Source organism: Hyperolius riggenbachi, chromosome 10 (assembly GCF_040937935.1).
Source record: "Hyperolius riggenbachi isolate aHypRig1 chromosome 10, aHypRig1.pri, whole genome shotgun sequence".
Classification (NCBI taxonomy): Eukaryota; Metazoa; Chordata; class Amphibia; order Anura; family Hyperoliidae; genus Hyperolius; species Hyperolius riggenbachi.
Window position 1 is genome coordinate 66,988,104 of NC_090655.1, and position 18,444 is coordinate 67,006,547.

The window sequence follows — 18,444 nt, forward strand, 5'->3', positions numbered from 1 at the left end:
TACAAGTAACCTTCAGCTTATTTTTAGAATGCTGTAGGAAGTCCAGCCCACAGTTTCCTTGTTTTCCTCAGTTCTAGGTGGACAGACATTCCTATCTCTCTGCTTCTGCCAAGCACATCATCCAGAAAGGAGTATATTTGAAATCGGCGCCGGTAGACTTGGGCGCAGGATACAGCGGTATAAGGCTGATCTTCTGCACAAGTCCGGGCCGCTTTAATTACTATTCCCCCTCCAGTATGCCATGGATAGTGGGGGAATGAAATAATTCGGCTTCCAGCGATTGCTGGAGGCCGAATTATTGTGTTTTTTAAGCAACCTCGGCTCCGTCTCCTGACGGAGCCGACGTTACTCACTGAGCGCTGCAATAGGAATGATTCCTATTGTAGTCTATGGAGGCGCCGGCTGCGCCCAAATCTAGCAGCGCTGAAAAGCACTGCTCCGTCCAGAACGTACTCTTAGTTCAGTAAAAGGATTCCAGAGCCACTGAATACGGGTGCAGTTCATGAGCAAGTGCACCCTGAGTATGAGCAGCGATGTACATCACGGGACTCCGCATCATGTGATATATGCCTGAACAATTTTAGGAGAGTTGAATTGAGTAATTTCTGTCCGAAATCGCGATTTCGATTCATGATTTCCTCTCTGTCTCCTTGTCTCTCTCTGTCCCCCCTCTGGGTCTCTCTCTGCCTGGTCACGGTCTCTCTGCCCACTCTGGGTCTCTCTCTGTGCCCCCTCTGGGTCTCTCTGTGCCGATGCTGCTTACCACACGTGCCGGGACTTGGGGGAAGTTTGAAGCTGCTTCTTCAAACTTCCCCTATGCAGAAATGATGTCATCAGGGAAATCGCCGCTTTGACGATTCCGAAATCGTGATCTTGGTGATCGGTTTAAATTAGATTTATGGTTCAGGCCTAATGTGATACAAATATGCTATTCCAGCAGACCTCCCATAGACTCCTCTGAATCAGTCTCCTTTGCAAAATAATTTACCTTTATTACAAATGATTAGTATCACCTGGAAATGGTTTATTTGAGAACATTACATCTCCTCGCAACTTTGGGTCCCAACATCCCATGCAGCAGCTGAGCTATTAAGAATCATTCAGCCAGTACTACTAGATGTGCTGTGTTAGGCCCCTTGTCCACTAGTGCGGAATCCGCAGCATGACAGACAAAGCGCTGGGAGCTGTTTGGCTCCAGTAAGCTAAAAACACTGCTTGCATTTCCTGAACGCTCAGAGAAAGCAAGATTTAACGGAAGAGATTTTCTGTGTTTCCACCAAGTAGGCATAAACAAAATTTCAGGTCAGCCAAGCATGATAAGAAGTTGTGTAAAGAAACCTAATGTGTAAGGAACATGGGTGGAGCTGCTGGCATTTGTCCCGGCTGTCGTGCTGATGCTCTTTCTCTAAAGGTGGCCACACACTTATAGATTTTCCAGCAGATTCGACCATCAGATAGATTTCTGTCAGATGCTTGTCGAGTCAAATCTGACAGGAATCTATCTGAGGTGTGCCACTGCCACACACTAGGAACAGAATGAAATCGATTGGAAGTCGATCTACATGCATTATTGGACCATTAGATCCAATGCAACTCTATGGGCCATTGATCTCCTGCCAGCAGCAGATCGACCTAGATTTTCCATCCTGCCTGATAGATCAAATTGATTTAAATCGGCTGGAAATCGATTTATAGATTTGATAGAATCAATTTCTGATTGATCGATCGATTCCACAGAAACGATTTCATACACTGGTCGATTTCAGCGATCGATTCTATAGAATCTATCGATCAGAAATCGATTCTATTCCACATTTGATGGATTTGCGGCCGATTTCGATCGATTTGATCTATCTGAGAGGATGGAAAATCTAGGTCGATCTGCTGCTGGTAGCAGATTCATGGTCGAATCTGCTGCAAATCTATAAGTGTATGGCCACCTTAACAATAGGTTTATTAAATGAAGGTTAAAGACAGCCGATGAACCATGACGCTCGTTCCATTTGAAACGCCGTTATGAGGGATTACATCCGGAACGAACATTCAATCTTCCGCTAAGGTTAATTTACTTTAGTTGAAGTGTCCTTTGGTATAATAGATCATTCACGTAACTGTTCGAGTGCCACCGATCGCGATGTTGGAACATAGATTGGTGTGACTCTGTACCACTAATCACCAGTATCTGGCATTTTATGGTGACTTCCACACTCCTCTTAGTTCAGGCTTCTTTCCTGTCAGTTTTTCTGTTTTCTCTTTAGTAACTGTGTCTTCTTCCACCAGTGTCCCCCAGGCATGAAACAGCAGGTTCTGGTGTTCTATACGAAGCTTCTGGGACGCATCAAGCAGCCTTTACTGCCACACATCAATGTCCATCGGCCTGTGCAGGTAACTATGGAGGCCTGTGTGTGTCAGCACTCTGAGCCACAGCATGGTCCGAGCCACAGTGAGCGTTATCAGAGGGGATTTTTTTTTTTATTTTTATTTTTTTTAAAGCCATTTTCAGGATTAGGAGTATAGATACAATAGTTTCTCATCACTTTATTTTCACCTCTGGTTTCCTTTAAGTTTGACATCAGTTCATATCCCAGCTGTACAAGTGAATAAGTGACTGGGGTTGCCCTACTGAGGTCAGCCTGAATGTAGACTGAAGACCATATCAACTGACCTAGAACTGAAGTCAAAGATCCATGTACACTAGCCTTAAAGAGGAACTTTAATCTCGGACTGAACTTCATCCCAATCAGTAGCTGATACCCCCTTTCCCATGAGAAATCTATTCCTTTTCTCTGAGGGATACTTACCTCAGGAGGGGGGGACCTCTAGATCCTAACGAGGCTTCCCCTTCTCTCCTTTGTTGCTTTGCTGGGACCCCCGAATCACGTCGAAGTAAATATTGTCCTACCGCGATCCTGTGCAGGCGCACTAGCCCCTCTTCGATCGGGTTAAGGTGGAAATAGCCGGACCTGATTGATCCGCTTTGCTGCGCAGACACGAGTCTTCTGCTCCTGCGCAGTAGAGCGGATACGATCGGGTTTGTCTATTTCCGCCTAGCCCGAACGAAGAGACGCTAGTGCCCCTGCGCAGGATCTCAGAGAGGGTAATAAATCTCTGCTTGTCAAGCTTGTTGGGGCACTTTCGGGGGAGCCAGCGCTAGATTCCCCCAAGCTACAGAGGATGGGAAGCCTCATTGGGACCCTGAATCTTCCCCCTCCGGAGGTAAGTATTTCCCAGAGGGCTTTTTTTTAATACAGAGTCTCTTTAAATAGATCACCAGGGACCTCCTAATGGCTGATATTGTGAGAAAACCCCTCCCACAGTGTGAGGTCAAGACCATGGTCCTGTCAGTTTGCTGTCTGTGAACTTCATTGCATTCTGGGAAAGATAGATTTCTTTGTTTGCCTTGGGAGTCCTTTCAAGAGGAACTGTAGTGAAAATGACATAATGAATAAATTATAGAGGCTGGAAGAAGCCCCAGTAAGTATCCAAATTTGTGCTTCAAAACCTCACAGGTTTGCTTTAAAAGCGAACCTCAAACATTCCGTCCCCTTCAGGCTCCTTATTTGTAGCCCCGCACTTTGTATGCCGGCATCATTATTCCCCAGCTGTTACCATATCCATTTTCTGCATTGTAGAAACTCATCCGCCTGTGTGGGGAGGTGTTGGCCAATCCGACAGAGAATGAGGAGATCCAGTTCCTGTGTATCGTGTGTTCCAAGCTGAAGCAGGACCCGTATCTGGTGAACTTCTTCCTGGAGGTAAGTGTAGCTGCTGGGGAGACTTATCACCATCATTATGGAGTTCCAGAGGGATTTTCAGTACTTTAAAGATTGTATACAAACACACTGTGCGCTGATATTCACGTCCCTCCCCCCTTCACTGGACTGGTTCGCCCCCTCTGCACAAAAAACTGATAGACAATCTCAGAGGCTGGCGCTCACAGTCTGCAGCACACCCCCACTTGTCTGCTGCGTAATACCCCCCACTGACACAAATCACATATGTCTATGTTGTTCTATAAGGAGGTTCATCATCTGGAAAACACACTATTTTAATTTCAAAATGTCCACATCTTCAAGAGACAATTGATATACAGTTCATAAAGCTTGCTAGTTGTTCCTGGATATGTCAGTATTATTCACACTTTGGATAGTGACAGCCACCACCACACCCCAGTGAGATGCACTCACCGTGTGCTGAGACCCACAATCGGGTCTATTGACACCTTGGGACCGTTCAAGAGGTCGTCCCCCACCACTCAGGCAATCTCCAACTCCCCTCCAGCAAGTCTTCTCCTCAGTAGAGTACCTCAATAAAAACGCCTCACATAGCGTAATACTGTTTCTTTATTAAAAAGTTTAAAAATTCATTGCACTTACAATTTCCTTGATAAGTATAGGGCACAGAGTTTTTCCACGGGCTCTCCCCCGTCTGTTGGCCAGCTGGCAAGCGCGTCCCCCGACAGCCTTAGGAGTCCTGACCGCCGCGCGCTCGGTCACCCTTGTCCTCCTCCGCCCGGGATCACGCCGCTTCCCACGTGCGTTTGGTGTAGCGTCTTCCGCGTCTAGGCCCCGCCTGACATGTTTCGTCACTCTGGACTCATCAGAAGCTGGGGCCAGACGCTCTCAGACGCTATTTCATCATCATACCCCGCCTCATCCCTCTCACGCATCCTCCCTGTTCCAACCCCTCCCCGTATTCCTCATACAATAGCGCTACCGTATTTCCTATAAATTGGCTTTCAATACATTGTCAGCCTACCAAGGCTGTATTAGGCTGCGTCCGCCAGATGGCTGCATGGCATTTCCCCCTACATACAGTGTATCCATCAACTTCATCCGCATTCTCATCTCATTATCCGTAAACTTGTTGGTAACCAGTTTCAGTATTCGGGCCCTATACCACACTTTTGATTATTCCACACAACAATCCATTGCTTTGTATTACATAATGCCCTACTTCCCCCATTAATACTATGCACTGCAGTGCAACATTATATTATATTACAATAAAATACGCTTCTATATTAATACCATATGTTACACTACCACATGTGTGCATCGACATACGCTGAGTTCCTTCGCTGCTATTAGCCCCTCCCCCTCCTATAAGAGCCAGTCCCCTGTTCCCCCATACCCACTCCTCCCCCCTTTTTTTATTTCCCCTATTGCACACTATATGCGTTTGAACTCACCGATGTCGCCGCATACACACGTGTACTAAAAAGGTACTCCATCCTAAAATACATATAAATGCCAGAAAATTACTCATCATTGGGTCCACAGCATGGGGACCCCAAAAAAAAGGCTATTCCCCCAAAAAACATACCAGATCTATCTCTATATTTAGCCCATCTGGTCTCAGGGTCCCCATGTTGTAAATCCACCTCGTTTCTGCCTGTGAGACCTGTTTCACCCTGTTGCACCCTCTCCAGTCTGGGGTCATCTTTTGTAGTGCACAGAATGACATTACCCTAGGGTCACAACTATGCTCCTGCCCAAAATGTGCAGACAAACTATGGTTGGCATAACCTTTTTTAACATTTCTGACATGTTCTCCCATCCGCTCCTTTAGGGTCCTTGTTGTCCTCCCTATATATTGCCACCCACATTTGCACCATGTCATATATACTACATATTTATCATTGCACGTTATGAACTGTCTAATAGGGTATTCTTTTCCATTACTGAAGGATGTCACTGAGGATATTTTCACCCCTTTGCTTTCCCTGCATGCCTTGCATGACCTGCATGGAAAAAAACCTGGCGTTTGCCACCCCTGCATTGTTCCTTGTTTTTTTGGTTCCACACAACTTGGGGCCACTATTTGTTTTAAATTCTGCGCTTTCCTATATATAAACTTGGGTTTTTCTGGGATGATGGTTCTCAGTATATAATCCGTGTTCAGTATTCCCCAATGTTTCTGGATAATATTTTGGATTTCCCTGTATTGTACACTATATCCTGTAATGAAGGCCAGCTCATACTCACCTCAGTTTTTTTCTCTCTCCCTTTCCTCCAATAGTTCTCCTCTTTCCATCCCTCTCACCCTCCCCATCTCCTGGTCCAAAAACTGAGGGTCATACCCCTTCTCCCTGAACCTCTCCCTCAGCACCCCCGCCTGCTCATCATAATCCTGCATACTGCTACAGTTTCTCTTCATTCTGAGGAATTGGCCCTTTGGGATTCCTCTGATCCATGCTGAGTGATGGCAGCTCAACACCGAGATGTACCCATTTCTGTCTGTCTCTTTAAAGAAACTTCTGGTTCTTACCTCATCAGTGTCTTTAATTATTTCTAAATCCAAAAAATGTATTTTATCTTTGCTTTTTTCTGCCGTTAGGGATATTCCAAGGCTATTACTGTTCAATGACTCCAAAAAAACATCCAAATTCCCCTCCCCATCCCCCCAAATAAAAAATAAGTCATCTATAAAACGACTCCATAGCCTTAGGCCCGTATGAAGCTCCACTATACCTTCCTCCCATTTACCCATGAATAGATTGGCCAGACTTGGGGCATAGCTTGCCCCCATAGCGCATCCTTTGTGCTGGACATAGTATCGTCCATCATGCCAGAAGTAGTTACTTTCCAGCGCAAATTTTAACAGCCTCAGAAGCGGCGTGATCCCAGGCGGAGGAGGACAAGGGTGACCGAGCGCGCGGCGGTCAGGACTCCTAAGGCTGTCGGGGGACGCGCTTGCCAGCTGGCCAACAGACGGGGGAGAGCCCGTGGAAAAACTCTGTGCCCTATACTTATCAAGGAAATTGTAAGTGCAATGAATTTTTAAACTTTTTAATAAAGAAACAGTATTACGCTATGTGAGGCGTTTTTATTAAAGTACTCTACTGAGGAGAAGACGTGCTGGAGGGGAGTTGGAGATTGCCTGAGTGGTGGGGGACGACCTCTTGAACGGTCCCAAGGTGTCAATAGACCTGATTGTGGGTCTCAGCACACGGTGAGTGCATCTCACTGGGGTGTGGTGGTGGCTGTCACTATCCAAAGTGTGAATAATACTGACATATCCAGGAACAACTAGCAAGCTTTATGAACTGTATATCAATTGCCTCTTGAAGATGTGGACATTTTGAAATTAAAAAAGTGTGTTTTCCAGATGATGAACCTCCTTATAGAACAACATAGACATATGTGATTTGTGTCAGTGGGGGGTATTACGCAGCAGACAAGTGGGGGTGTGCTGCAGACTGTGAGCGCCAGCCTCTGAGATTGTCTATGGATTTTCAGTACTTACCCACCCTAATTTGTTATAAATGTTATCCAAAAATCCCCATATGATTTTAATTAACCTCCCTGGTGGTAAGCCCGACCTACGCTCGCGCTAGCCGCCGCAGAGGATCACATGGCCCAGGGAGGATTTTTTAAAATAAAATCTGCTGTATATGCTTAAGCTAGCACTTGGTTAGCTAACTATGTCCCCCAGGTTTCGCCGCTCTCCACTGATCACCGCCGTAATACGTACCCCCCAGGGATCCCACGATGGCGCAGCCTCCCAATCAGCTCCAGGCTTCGCTATGGGGAGGATCGGGACTGTGCATGACATCGATGATGTCAGACGTCCTGTCCAATCGTCGCCATAGCGATGAGTGAAGCTGCGGCTCTCGCGGGATCGCGTAGGGGTAATTATTACCGGGGGCGATCGGGGGGTTTAGTTAGGTGCAGCGGGGCTTGAGGGACATAGTTAGCTAGCGAAATGCTACAACATAAAAAAACACATTTTATTTAACAAAATCCTCCCGCGGACGTAGCCTCTGAAACTGTACCGCCAGGGAGGTTTACTAATCATGTATAGTTCTGTTTTTATATATATATTTGATCATTCCTAAAATCAATTTGCTATACTTATTAACTTTGTCAAGCACAAGTAGTCCCTGAGGTAATTTACTACATGTTTTGGACCTAAAGGTGCTGATACACTGGCAAATTGCCAGCAGATTTGGCTGTCAGATAGATCACACTCTGATCAAATTTGATCAGTGAGGGATATATTGCTGCCAGTGTAGTGCAAACAGATTTCCAAGAGATTTAATATTTTTAAATCTCTTGGAAATCCTGTTGAATTCTATTGGAAATCTGTCCAGCCATGTCTGCCTGCTCTGTCTCCCCCATGAACTATGTACCCCCAGGCCTGTGTGTTGCAGGCTCACCTGTCCACTGGTACACCTCCCTCTGTGTCCAGCGTCTCACCTGTACACCGTGACCCCCGCTGAATGTACTGACTTCATGTACATGTGACGGGATCATGGGGTACAGGCACTGCTGGCGGCCATGGGAAAAGACTAGGGAAATGGGAGGAGGCACGCCAATGGACAGATGAGCCTGTGACAATCTATATGGGCCCGGAAGGTACCGTACACATTTTACATGGGGGAGGCAGGCTGAGGGGTCCATCGGTCATTGGGAAATCGGACGCCCCTTCGCACCTGACCGAGCCCTTTCAAAGAAGATCTTTCCAGCATGCTTTGATCAATCTTGGCCTGAAATCGATCGAAATAATGAACAGATGCCACATTGCGGCATCAGTTTCCACCAGATTCGATCATTATGATCTAATTGGCCAGATATCGATGCCACAAATCGAGTAATGTGTAGGCACCTGAAGACGCTAATAACACCTATCCCTAACCGATAACTCAAATCCTTCCTCCACTTTCATCATCTTTACCCGCTGAGCAGAATTCAAGCACCGAAATCTTCACAGCTGGCGCTTCAGCTAAATAATAGCCATAAGCTGGCACCCAAGCTAACCGCTTGTGGGTACCTCAAACATCTTCTTGATTGGACATTTGTCTCAGTCCCTCCCAGAGCTGCTCAGTGGGCTGCAGGTCATGTGATCAGTTCCATTATCTAATACACAGTTCACCAACCCTTAAGGCCCACCAGCAGTACATGTTTTGCAGAAAACCACAAACATGCACAGGTGAGGTAATTAGTGTCTCAGCAAAGCTGATAAACTACCTCTGTGGATTTCCACAAAACATGCACTGTTGGTGGGCCTTGAGGACAGAGTTGAGGAACACTGATCTAATAGGTTTGTAAAGGTTCTGGTTTGTTTGGCCCAATCATGTATTTACTTATCCTGTGTTGGGTAAAGCATAAAGTGGTTGCAGCAAATCAAAGCCTGACAAATGATCACCTGTCACACTGACCCCATACTTTCTCCTGTAAGGCTGGTACACACCATGCAATTATCTCTGCAGGTCCTATTGCTTATCGAGAAAATCATCAGATCGAGCAAAAAAATATACACAGCCCACTGATTGCCAGCAACTGATCCAAAGCTCAAAATCAATCTCTTTTCCGATTGGAAGCAGATTGGACTTGCTGTAAAATAGCGATGGAAAGACTGGCTATTTTTCTGTGTGTATGTCCTTTTGATTCATTTTCAAATGGTGTCCTATCTTAAAAAAATGATCAGAATTTGAAGAAAATTGCGTACGTGTGTGCCAGGCTTCTGCTACACACAGAGCGACACTGTACTCTAGGACTGTTTATTCTGTGGATCCCTTTTGCACAGCTTGGAGGATTGTCTGGTTGTCTTGCTGGAATGCGTTTAGATGCAGGCCAGAGTGAATGTTGTGAATCTGCAGTATGGGAAGACGGTTACTGATGGTCACTATGCTTTTCACACCATGGAAGTCTGCAATGTCTCCAGGTGTGACTGCGGCGTCTCCATGTCTGTGCCTTAGGGCTGGTTCTCACTGTGGAGCATTTGCAATCAGCAAAGCGCTAATGCAGTGTCAGTGGTTGCGTTTTGCAGAGCGAACTAAGGCCTTGGACCTGTTAGAGCCAGGGCTGTGGAGACAGAGCAATTGTTGGGTACCTGGAGTCGTATGATTTTTGTACCCACTCCATAGCCTTGCAAGGGCTGTGTAGTCAGTCAAGGAGCCGGAGCTATTTTGGGTACCTGGACTCGGAGTTGGTGGTTTTAAAAACCGAGGAGTCGGATGATTTTTCTACTGACTCCAGAGCCCTGATTAGGGCTCTTTTAGCAGCATTGTATGATTTCAAGGAAGAGCTTCGCTGATGAAAGTGAGTGGCCATGATCCTACAGGAGTGGTTGTGTTTTTTCATGCAGCATTTTCAGAGCAATTTCAGATCTGACAGGTTTTGGACTATTCCATCACCTCATAAGGAATTCACAGTGTTTTCTTTATTTTTGAAAGCACTTCCTGAATGGTAGTTGCTCAGTCCAATTGCCAACATAGTGTGCAAGAGAGTGGGGAGGCTGGCTGGCATCTTTGCATAGATCCTTTCCAGGGAGTGCTTTGTAATGAATAAAGGAAATAATGAGAATTCCCCATGAGAAGATGAACTATTCCAAAACCTGTCAGATTCATAAGATTTAAAATCCTTACTGTAAGTGACAGCAACATAGGAAAAAAAGTAATTAATTTATAGTGCATTTTACTCTGGGAGAAATGTACTTCTTATACATGTGTATTTTACAGTAAATTTAAAATTTTGGGGGGATAATGCTCCTTTAAATATTTTCATGTGTATTACAGTTATCTTGTACATTTTTCAGAACAAGATGAAGCCGCTTCCTGTAGTCGGATCGTCAAACAGCTTTGGAGGACTTGCTGGAGGCGGCCTGGGGGAGGTACCTGCTAATGACACGGGGCAGCCTCTTCCTCCAGAGGCTACAAGTGACGGGGCAGCAGCAGATGGCGCACACAGTGCGCAGGCAGCTCACCCTGGTGGTAGTTCTGCAGATACGGTGGCTGAGACTGCAGCATCGGCTAATCATGTTCAGCAGGATTACAACCTGGTGAATTCCTTGTTAAATCTGACCAAGAGTCCGGTGAGTGTGTGACGGAGGCCACTGGGATTTATTCTGAACTCCAGAGTACGCTGAGTTCTGATTTGCCTGTTTTTTTGTTTCTCAGGACGGCCGGATCGCGGTGAAAGCCTGCGAGGGGCTCATGCTATTAGTGAGTCTTCCAGAGCCGGCAGCCGCTAAGTGCCTTACGCAGAACACCAGCCTATGTGGACTGCTGACCGACCGGCTGACCTCCCTGTACCTCGCTCTGCCGCAGTCCATCGACCCGCTGGACATCGAGACGGTAGAAGGGATCAACTGGGGGTAAGAAATCTAACGTTATGCAACAATATTCAGCAAAGATCTAGCGGCTTCCATCTTATTGTTAGCTCTTTTCGTTCATGGGTTGTCTTTCCTCCCTAGCCTCATACTTTTTTAATGTTTAAAGTGGAACTAAACTCAAAACTTCCTCTCTGCTGTAAAAGATCAGCCATTGCATGATAACATTTATGAAAAAAATCTTCATTACAAGTCATCGATATCCTAAAAAAATCCTGAAGTTTTACTTGGTTTCATTTTTGCAGATGGTACTGTAAGTTTAAACCTCAGTGTTTGCTATATGGAGATTTGTCTAGGCAGAGCTCTCCTGCAGTCTATTAATAGCTGCTGATAAAAACTAATTAGGCAGGTCAATCTGCCAAAACAAACACAAAACACAGAAGTCATTTTTTTTTTCAGAAACTATATGTGTGATAAAGACTTTTAAGTGTGTGCCGTGCTAGAGTTTGGGTCCACTTTAATGTTTGTAATGTTTATAAAGGTACATTTGGCATCACTTCACTTCTTTTCTTGAGCGAAGAAAGCAAGTTCTTCTCAACCTCCTGCAAGGATTCACTTCAATCATTATTTCAGGTTACTGATGGTATATTATGTTTTGTAAAGGGAACCCAAGGTGAGAGACATATGGAGGCTGACATATTTATTTCCTTGTAAACAATGCACATTGCCTGGCTGTCCTGCTGATCCTCTAATACTTCTGGCCATAGACCCTGTAAAAGCATGCAGATCAGATGTTTCTGACAGAAATGTGACAAGATTAGACGCATGCTTGTTTCAGGTAAGTGATTCAGACACTACTGTAACCAGCAAGAGTCCAGCAAGACTGCCAGTAGACTGGTATTATTTAAAAGATAATAAATATGGCAGCCACCATGTCTCTCACCTTCCTTTTAAGCATTTGAATCATGGCTATTCTACAATGTTTTTAACAAAGTCTTGAATAGAAGTGTCAAAGTCCTCTGCCAAACACTAAAGTAGTCCATGGGCTTGATTCACAAAAGAGTGCTAACTGTTAGCACGGGCATTTTCGCGCAAAATCGTTATCGGTTTTGCATGCAAACGCGAATTTCTGCGCGAAGACGATACCGATTTCGCACGAAAATTCCTGTGAAAATGGCTGTGCCTACAGTTAGCACTCTTTTGTGAATCAAGCCCCATGTGTTAAAAATTACAGTTGGTGGGCTTCTGCTCCCTGCAGCTAATTGCTGAATTTGGAAATGGGAGGTTCTGGGCGGTGTGTGCTCCAGAGAGAGCTTACAGTATGCTGTGGCTGGTTCTCTTGTAGTCTGCAGAAGACTGTGTAGATGTGATCCCCAGCATGTGGTGGCCTCCCACTGGGAGACCTGGATAGAATCAGCCTGTCTGTACTAACCATGGTTCTCTGTCTGCTCCCCAGCCTGGACTCATACAACGTTAAGGACGACACTTCGGCATTTCCGGGGAAACGAGCGCTCATCTCCTTCCTGTCGTGGTTCGATTATTGTGACCAGCTCATCAAAGAAGCTCACAGGGTAAACAGTGACTACAGCAGAATGCCTGCTCTCTACTGAGGATAGGCAGAGTGCTGTAACCCATTGTACCAATCCAAAGTGATTGCGTGTACTATCTGTAGAAAGTTTGTTATACCCGGTACACACCATGCATTGTCGAATCGATAAGTTCCGGTAGGTCCGATCTGATTTCCGTTCAATTTTGTACGAGAGTGAAAATAAAATCTGACCTGACGGAAATACGTAATCGATTCCACCCGTCTGTAATGGGAAATTGCATGGTGTGTATCAGGCATTAGAGTTGGAAATGGTTGGAAAATAGGTAATGCAATGAAACAAAATAATAAGGGGGAGGGAGGTGTCTTTTACCACTCCAGATGTAAGAACCCAAACCACAGGGAAAATGTTAAGAGACTAAATGATTTATTCAGCATGATTAAAAAGGACAATGCATTTCACTGGTCTTGGCCTGCTTCCTCAGGTCAATACAAGTGCCTTTAAAATATTAAACTGTTAGTCTCTGCCTTAATGCATTGCTAAGGGTCCTTTCACACTAGGAGTTGTTCTGTCCATTTTGACAGATTGCTCCTAGATGCGGTACACGGGGTAACATGATGTCCATTGACTTTTATGTTACCGTTCACATTAGACAAAGCGTTACATTGTAATGCCTTTGGGAGCCTTTAATCGTACAAGGCACACATTTTTCCATGAACTAGCACCGCTGATGAGCGTCAAAACAGAAATACCCGTCGTCATGCTGTGCATCATAACGCTTGCACAAAATCGGGTTTGTGCATGCGTCAGCTAGTGGGGAAGGGCCCTTAGGAGAGAACAATGCTGGGTCAGTAACTAGGTTTACATGGTTTAAACCAGATAATATGCTTAGCCGAGAAGGTGAGTTTTTAAGTTTAAGATTTTCAAAGTTTGACAAGTGTCACATAGATTAAGGAAGAGCGATCCGGAGGAGGAGACAAGCACATAAGAAATCCTCTATGAAGTAGCAGGAAGAGAGATGAATAGGATGAATGAGAAGAGAAGACTGTCAGCAAGGCGCAAGTAATAAGTAGGATGGTATTTGAAAATGTGTAGAAATGTATGGGGAGTCAGACTGGAGGGAGCTTTGTAGGCAAGATAAACTGATGTCGGGAATATCTTTTCTGATTAGAGTTGCCATTCATGTAACAGTGTATTCTTCTCCTCAGATGGCTGCCGGCACGATGGCGCATTGCGTAAGGGAGAGGTTTCTGGTGGGTGTGATGGAGCCCCAGCTCCTACAGACGTAAGTGTTTACGTTGCTTTGTGTTGTTCTAATTTATTATTCGTGCTTTTATTTACCGTCCTTATTCTGGCCATCTTCCTTCAGGTCAGAGATCGGCATCCTGACGGCCACATCCCTCCTTCACAGGATAGTCCGACACGTCAACTCCGAGGCCCTCCTGGAGCAGATCGTCTACTTCCTGCTGGGGGAGGAGCGGGATCCAGAGACGCCGAGCACCATCCAGAAGGTCCCACTACGCCACCGACTAATAGAACACTGCAACCATATTTCAGATGAGGTAACCACAGGTCACTCCCTCACAGCATACCTCCTATACCTACTCTGCTCCTGCATGAGGTGTGATGTCATGGACAGGGTGGCACTGGCCCCACATTTATGAGGGTTTGGGGCACCAGGTTTGCTGATTTAACTTTCTTCACCACTTCTAAGCATAGTTGGTAAAATTAGCATGTGGTCAATGAATTTAAAGAGAAACTCAAAACAAGAATTTAACTTTATCCCAATCAGTAGCTGATACCCCCCCTTTTACATGAGAAATCTATGGCTTTTCACAAACAGACCATCTGGGGGCGCTGTATGACTGATATTGTGGTGAAACCCCTCCCACAAGAATCTCTGAGGACCGCGGTACTTTTGACAGTTTGCCACAATGTAACAAGGTTCACAGACAGGAAATAGCTGTTTACAGCTGTCTCCAACGGCCAAAACAGCTAGCAGCAGCTACATAACCTGCCCACAGTAAAAATGTCACCATGTAATAAATGTCAGAATGTAAATCGGGGAGAGGAAAGATTTTACAATGAGCAAACACTGACTAAATCATTTATACATAATTATTGTAAAAATGAAGCACTTTTTTTTATTACACTATTTTTACTGGAGTTCCTCTAAGTCTAATCTGATGTCTCTCTTCTGCTGCAGATCAGTATTATGACGCTGCGCCTCTTTGAGCACCTTTTACAGAAGCCCCACGAGCACATCCTGTATAACCTGGTCCTGCGGAACCTGGAGGAGCGGAACTACACTGAGTACAAACCGCCATGCCCAGAAGACAAGGATATCGTGGAGAATGGCCAGATCGCCGGGGCCGTGTATGTCTCTATGGGTGGATGGGAAAGCTTAGAGAGGCTGGGCTTGCTCAGTAGAGTGTAGTAACTGTCATGGGTATTGCATCTATAACTTAAATCTTTTTATAGCGTGACTCTTAAAGAGGAACTTCAGCCTAAACCAACATACTGTCATTAAAGGGGCACTATGGCTAAATTATGTTTATATTATCATTTAATATAAAATATGTGCAATTATAGCAATGTGTAAAACTTGTATTATGGCTGAATAAAACTCTGTTTCAATATTGCTTTACCCTAAATCAGTGCTGGAGTCCCATCGCCAGAGAAAGCTAAGGGACGCTGAACCAGCACATTCGATTCTGCAGGAGGGGGCTGCCTTATCAGTAGTTTCATCTGAAGTTGTATTCTCCCCCTTTAATGTATCGGGAGAGGTTTCACCCAATGTCCAACTGCACCTTAGTGCTCCTCTGACCTGCCGTACCAACAAGTGGTGACCCTGCCTGTGCCAGCTTCTCTGAAGGGGGGCCTCAGCGGGGAGCATTTTTTTTCATCAGAGCCGTACGTCATTGTCCTGAGCCGTACGGCAGATCAGAGGAGCTGTAACAGCACTAATGTGCAGTTAGACGGGTGAAACCTCTCCCAATACATCAAAGGGGAAGATTACAACTTTAGATGAAACGACTGATAAGGCAGCCTCCTGCAGAATGGATTGTGCTGGTTCAGCTTCGCTTTCTCTGGCGACGGGACTCCAGCACTGATTTAGGGTAAAGCAATATTTAAACAGAGTTTTATTCAGCCATAATACAAGTCTTGCACATTGCTACAATTGCACATATTTTATATTAAATGAGAATATAAGCATAATTTAGCCATGGTGCCCCTTTAAGTTACATTAGTTATGTTAGTTAAAGGGGCACTATGGCGAAAAATTGTAAAATGTGAATAATGTGCAAACATATACAAATAAGAAGTACGTTTTGTCCAGAGTAAAATGAGCCATAAATTACTTTTCTCCTATGTTGCTGTCACTTACAGCAGGTAGTAGAAATGTGACAGGTTTTGGACTAGCCCATCTCTTCATAGGGGATTCTCAGGGATTTATTCAACAATGGGAGTGTGATGGAGGTGTGCACACAGCTGAGCCACAAATGCACAGTACATGGCCAACTGGCAGCGACTGAAGGATTTATCCGGACAGCTATCAGAGGATCAAGGCAGCCCGGGAGGGCATCAAGGGAGCCCGCAGCCTGAAAGGGGCTGGAGGAAACCCAAGGGTAGTATAAATGCTATTTTTTTTCGTCTCAAGTCTATTTTAAAAAGAACTCAAGCCGAAGTTCCGGTTTAGAAACGCATGCTTACCTGAGGAGAAGTAAGTCTCTGGATCCTCCTCCAGAGGCTGCCCACGCTGTCCTCTGGTCCTCCAGCGCTGACCAGGACCCTCCAGCTGGTCAGGGCCTCGCTTTTCTGGCGTGGCCACATCTGTGCAGTAGCACAGAGCCGTTTGCGCATGCCTGGCTTCAACTTGCTGCGCAGGCACGGCCATACTCACGCAGCCACAGTTCAGCAACGCTCATGCTTAAAGAGGAGCTCAGCTCAGAACACACACACACACCTACACCTACCTACCTACCTTTTTAACTTTAAAGTAAACTTGTAACAACTTCTGCCAACATACAGAAAGCTTGCACCCAGACTTTACTTGCTGCACAGTGTAGATGTTCTCATTTGATCAGCAGCCAGCACCAAGATATTTACGGATGAAAATTCTGTCCTTTATCATTCATGAACATGACTAATTAATCAGCTTTTGCTTTTTGAGTAAAGGTCCCGCCCCCTTCCTCATCATTGTTTCCAGTGGTTGCTCAGTTGATCATATGACTGTCCTCAGAGCTACAGCAACACGTTTCTCCCCACAGGTTTGCTTTAACATGAACTTTGATTGGTTGCTGTTACAGGACAGATTTCACTAACCCATAACTATGTGAGAGCCCCTTCACACTATATACAGTGCAATATGCGGTGTGTGTGTTATAGCTCACAAAAAAAGGAACAATGGCTTGGTAGACATCTCTCCGGAATGGCAGATGTGAAATCATAAGTCCAATTCTTGGCGAAGATGTTGCCTGCATTGCTCACCTCTAGTTTACTGCCCACATCTCATATAAAGACTGCTGGTTCAATTGACGCCCACCCAGCCTGGCCCTAAGCCTAGACTACAGTAAGGGCCTGAGCCTACAAACGCAGTTGTGTCCTCTTCTGTCCGCTTTTCAGCATCTCTAACATTGATGTGTAACTGAAAAGCGGGCACAACTGCGTCAGTGGGCTCAGGCCTAAGGCTATTTTCCATTAGCAGTGTTTTGCGATGTGATTCCGATTGCAATCGGATCTCAAAGCACAGGATACTTTTAAACTAATGTAAACCACGCGGGCATGTTCCCATTAGTGCGCTGCATTTACAATGAGACTTTTCCTGATCATAATCCATCATGCCTTCTGCATTTTTCATGCAATTGGCCCCTTATACAAAGAATAGGAGAGCAGGAAAATGACACTGCTATGAGATTTTTCTGCAATTCGGCTAATCACAATTTTTTCCAACCTGTTTTTTTGCTACTATTGTATTATAATCGAAGATTGGTGCTGCTAAGTGCATGCACGACGATGCAACAAATTTCGGGCTGAGCATGTCGATCGGACATGCTGCAAGATTTCAGGCTGTCATGGTCGGGCGGGTGTGCTGCAGTAATGCTGAGTGATATCGGGACAAGCGCTGATTGCAATGAAACGCCCAACGCTGTCCCCCAGTGCACAATACATTACCTGTCCGTATCTGCCTCAGGCTCCATCCTCCATCCATACACGTACCCCATGTGGTTGCCGGCATCACACGCACACCCATGTTACCCCGGCGACCACGTGGGGCGCTTGTATGGACGGAGCCAGTGGCAGACAAGGACTGTGAATGGGGGGTGGCACATTGAATATTAGGAGGGACAGCGGCAAGGCGGCGTCACAAGGCTGTTTTCGGATCGATCTCAGTATGAATTTGATCGGAAATTGGCCTGCAGGGTATGGGCAACCGACAGATCTCTCTAATCAGATTCTAATCTGACCATGATCGCTAGATGAATGGCTACCTTAAGTGTAGGGATGGTCGGAATGCCAATTTCCGATTCCGCGGTAAATCCGCATTCCGTCATGTACCGATTACCGATTCCGCCTTCCGCTACCAATTTCCGCATTCCAATGCGGAATTTCCGCCGGAAATCGCGGAAATTCCGCCCGACTTTAACATCGATTTTCTCAAAAACTATAAGGTCTTTTTGAAAACTTTTTTTTGCATCTTGTTCAGAAGATTCTGTTTAATAAACCCTAAAAATTTGGTGTTTCTAGGACTTACGGTGGCTTTGCTATTAACTGCTAAAGTCGGCGGATTTTTACTGTAATATAAAATGCAGAAAATAGGCAGATGCAGATTTTCTGCATT

The 18,444-nt window shown here is 45.4% G+C and overlaps 1 protein-coding gene across 1 annotated transcript in view; it reads left to right on the plus strand.

Annotated features, from left to right (window-relative positions):
• FHIP2A (FHF complex subunit HOOK interacting protein 2A) overlaps positions 1-18,444 on the plus strand; it is a 48,316-nt gene that overhangs the window by 17,063 nt on the left and 12,809 nt on the right. Inside the window, exons 4-11 of the mRNA XM_068258526.1 lie at positions 2,281-2,385; positions 3,633-3,755; positions 10,543-10,818; positions 10,904-11,100; positions 12,512-12,626; positions 13,811-13,887; positions 13,972-14,164; positions 14,809-14,978. Of these exons, the coding sequence (XP_068114627.1) occupies positions 2,281-2,385; positions 3,633-3,755; positions 10,543-10,818; positions 10,904-11,100; positions 12,512-12,626; positions 13,811-13,887; positions 13,972-14,164; positions 14,809-14,978 (1,256 nt within the window). The remainder of the gene's footprint in view (positions 1-2,280; positions 2,386-3,632; positions 3,756-10,542; positions 10,819-10,903; positions 11,101-12,511; positions 12,627-13,810; positions 13,888-13,971; positions 14,165-14,808; positions 14,979-18,444) is intronic.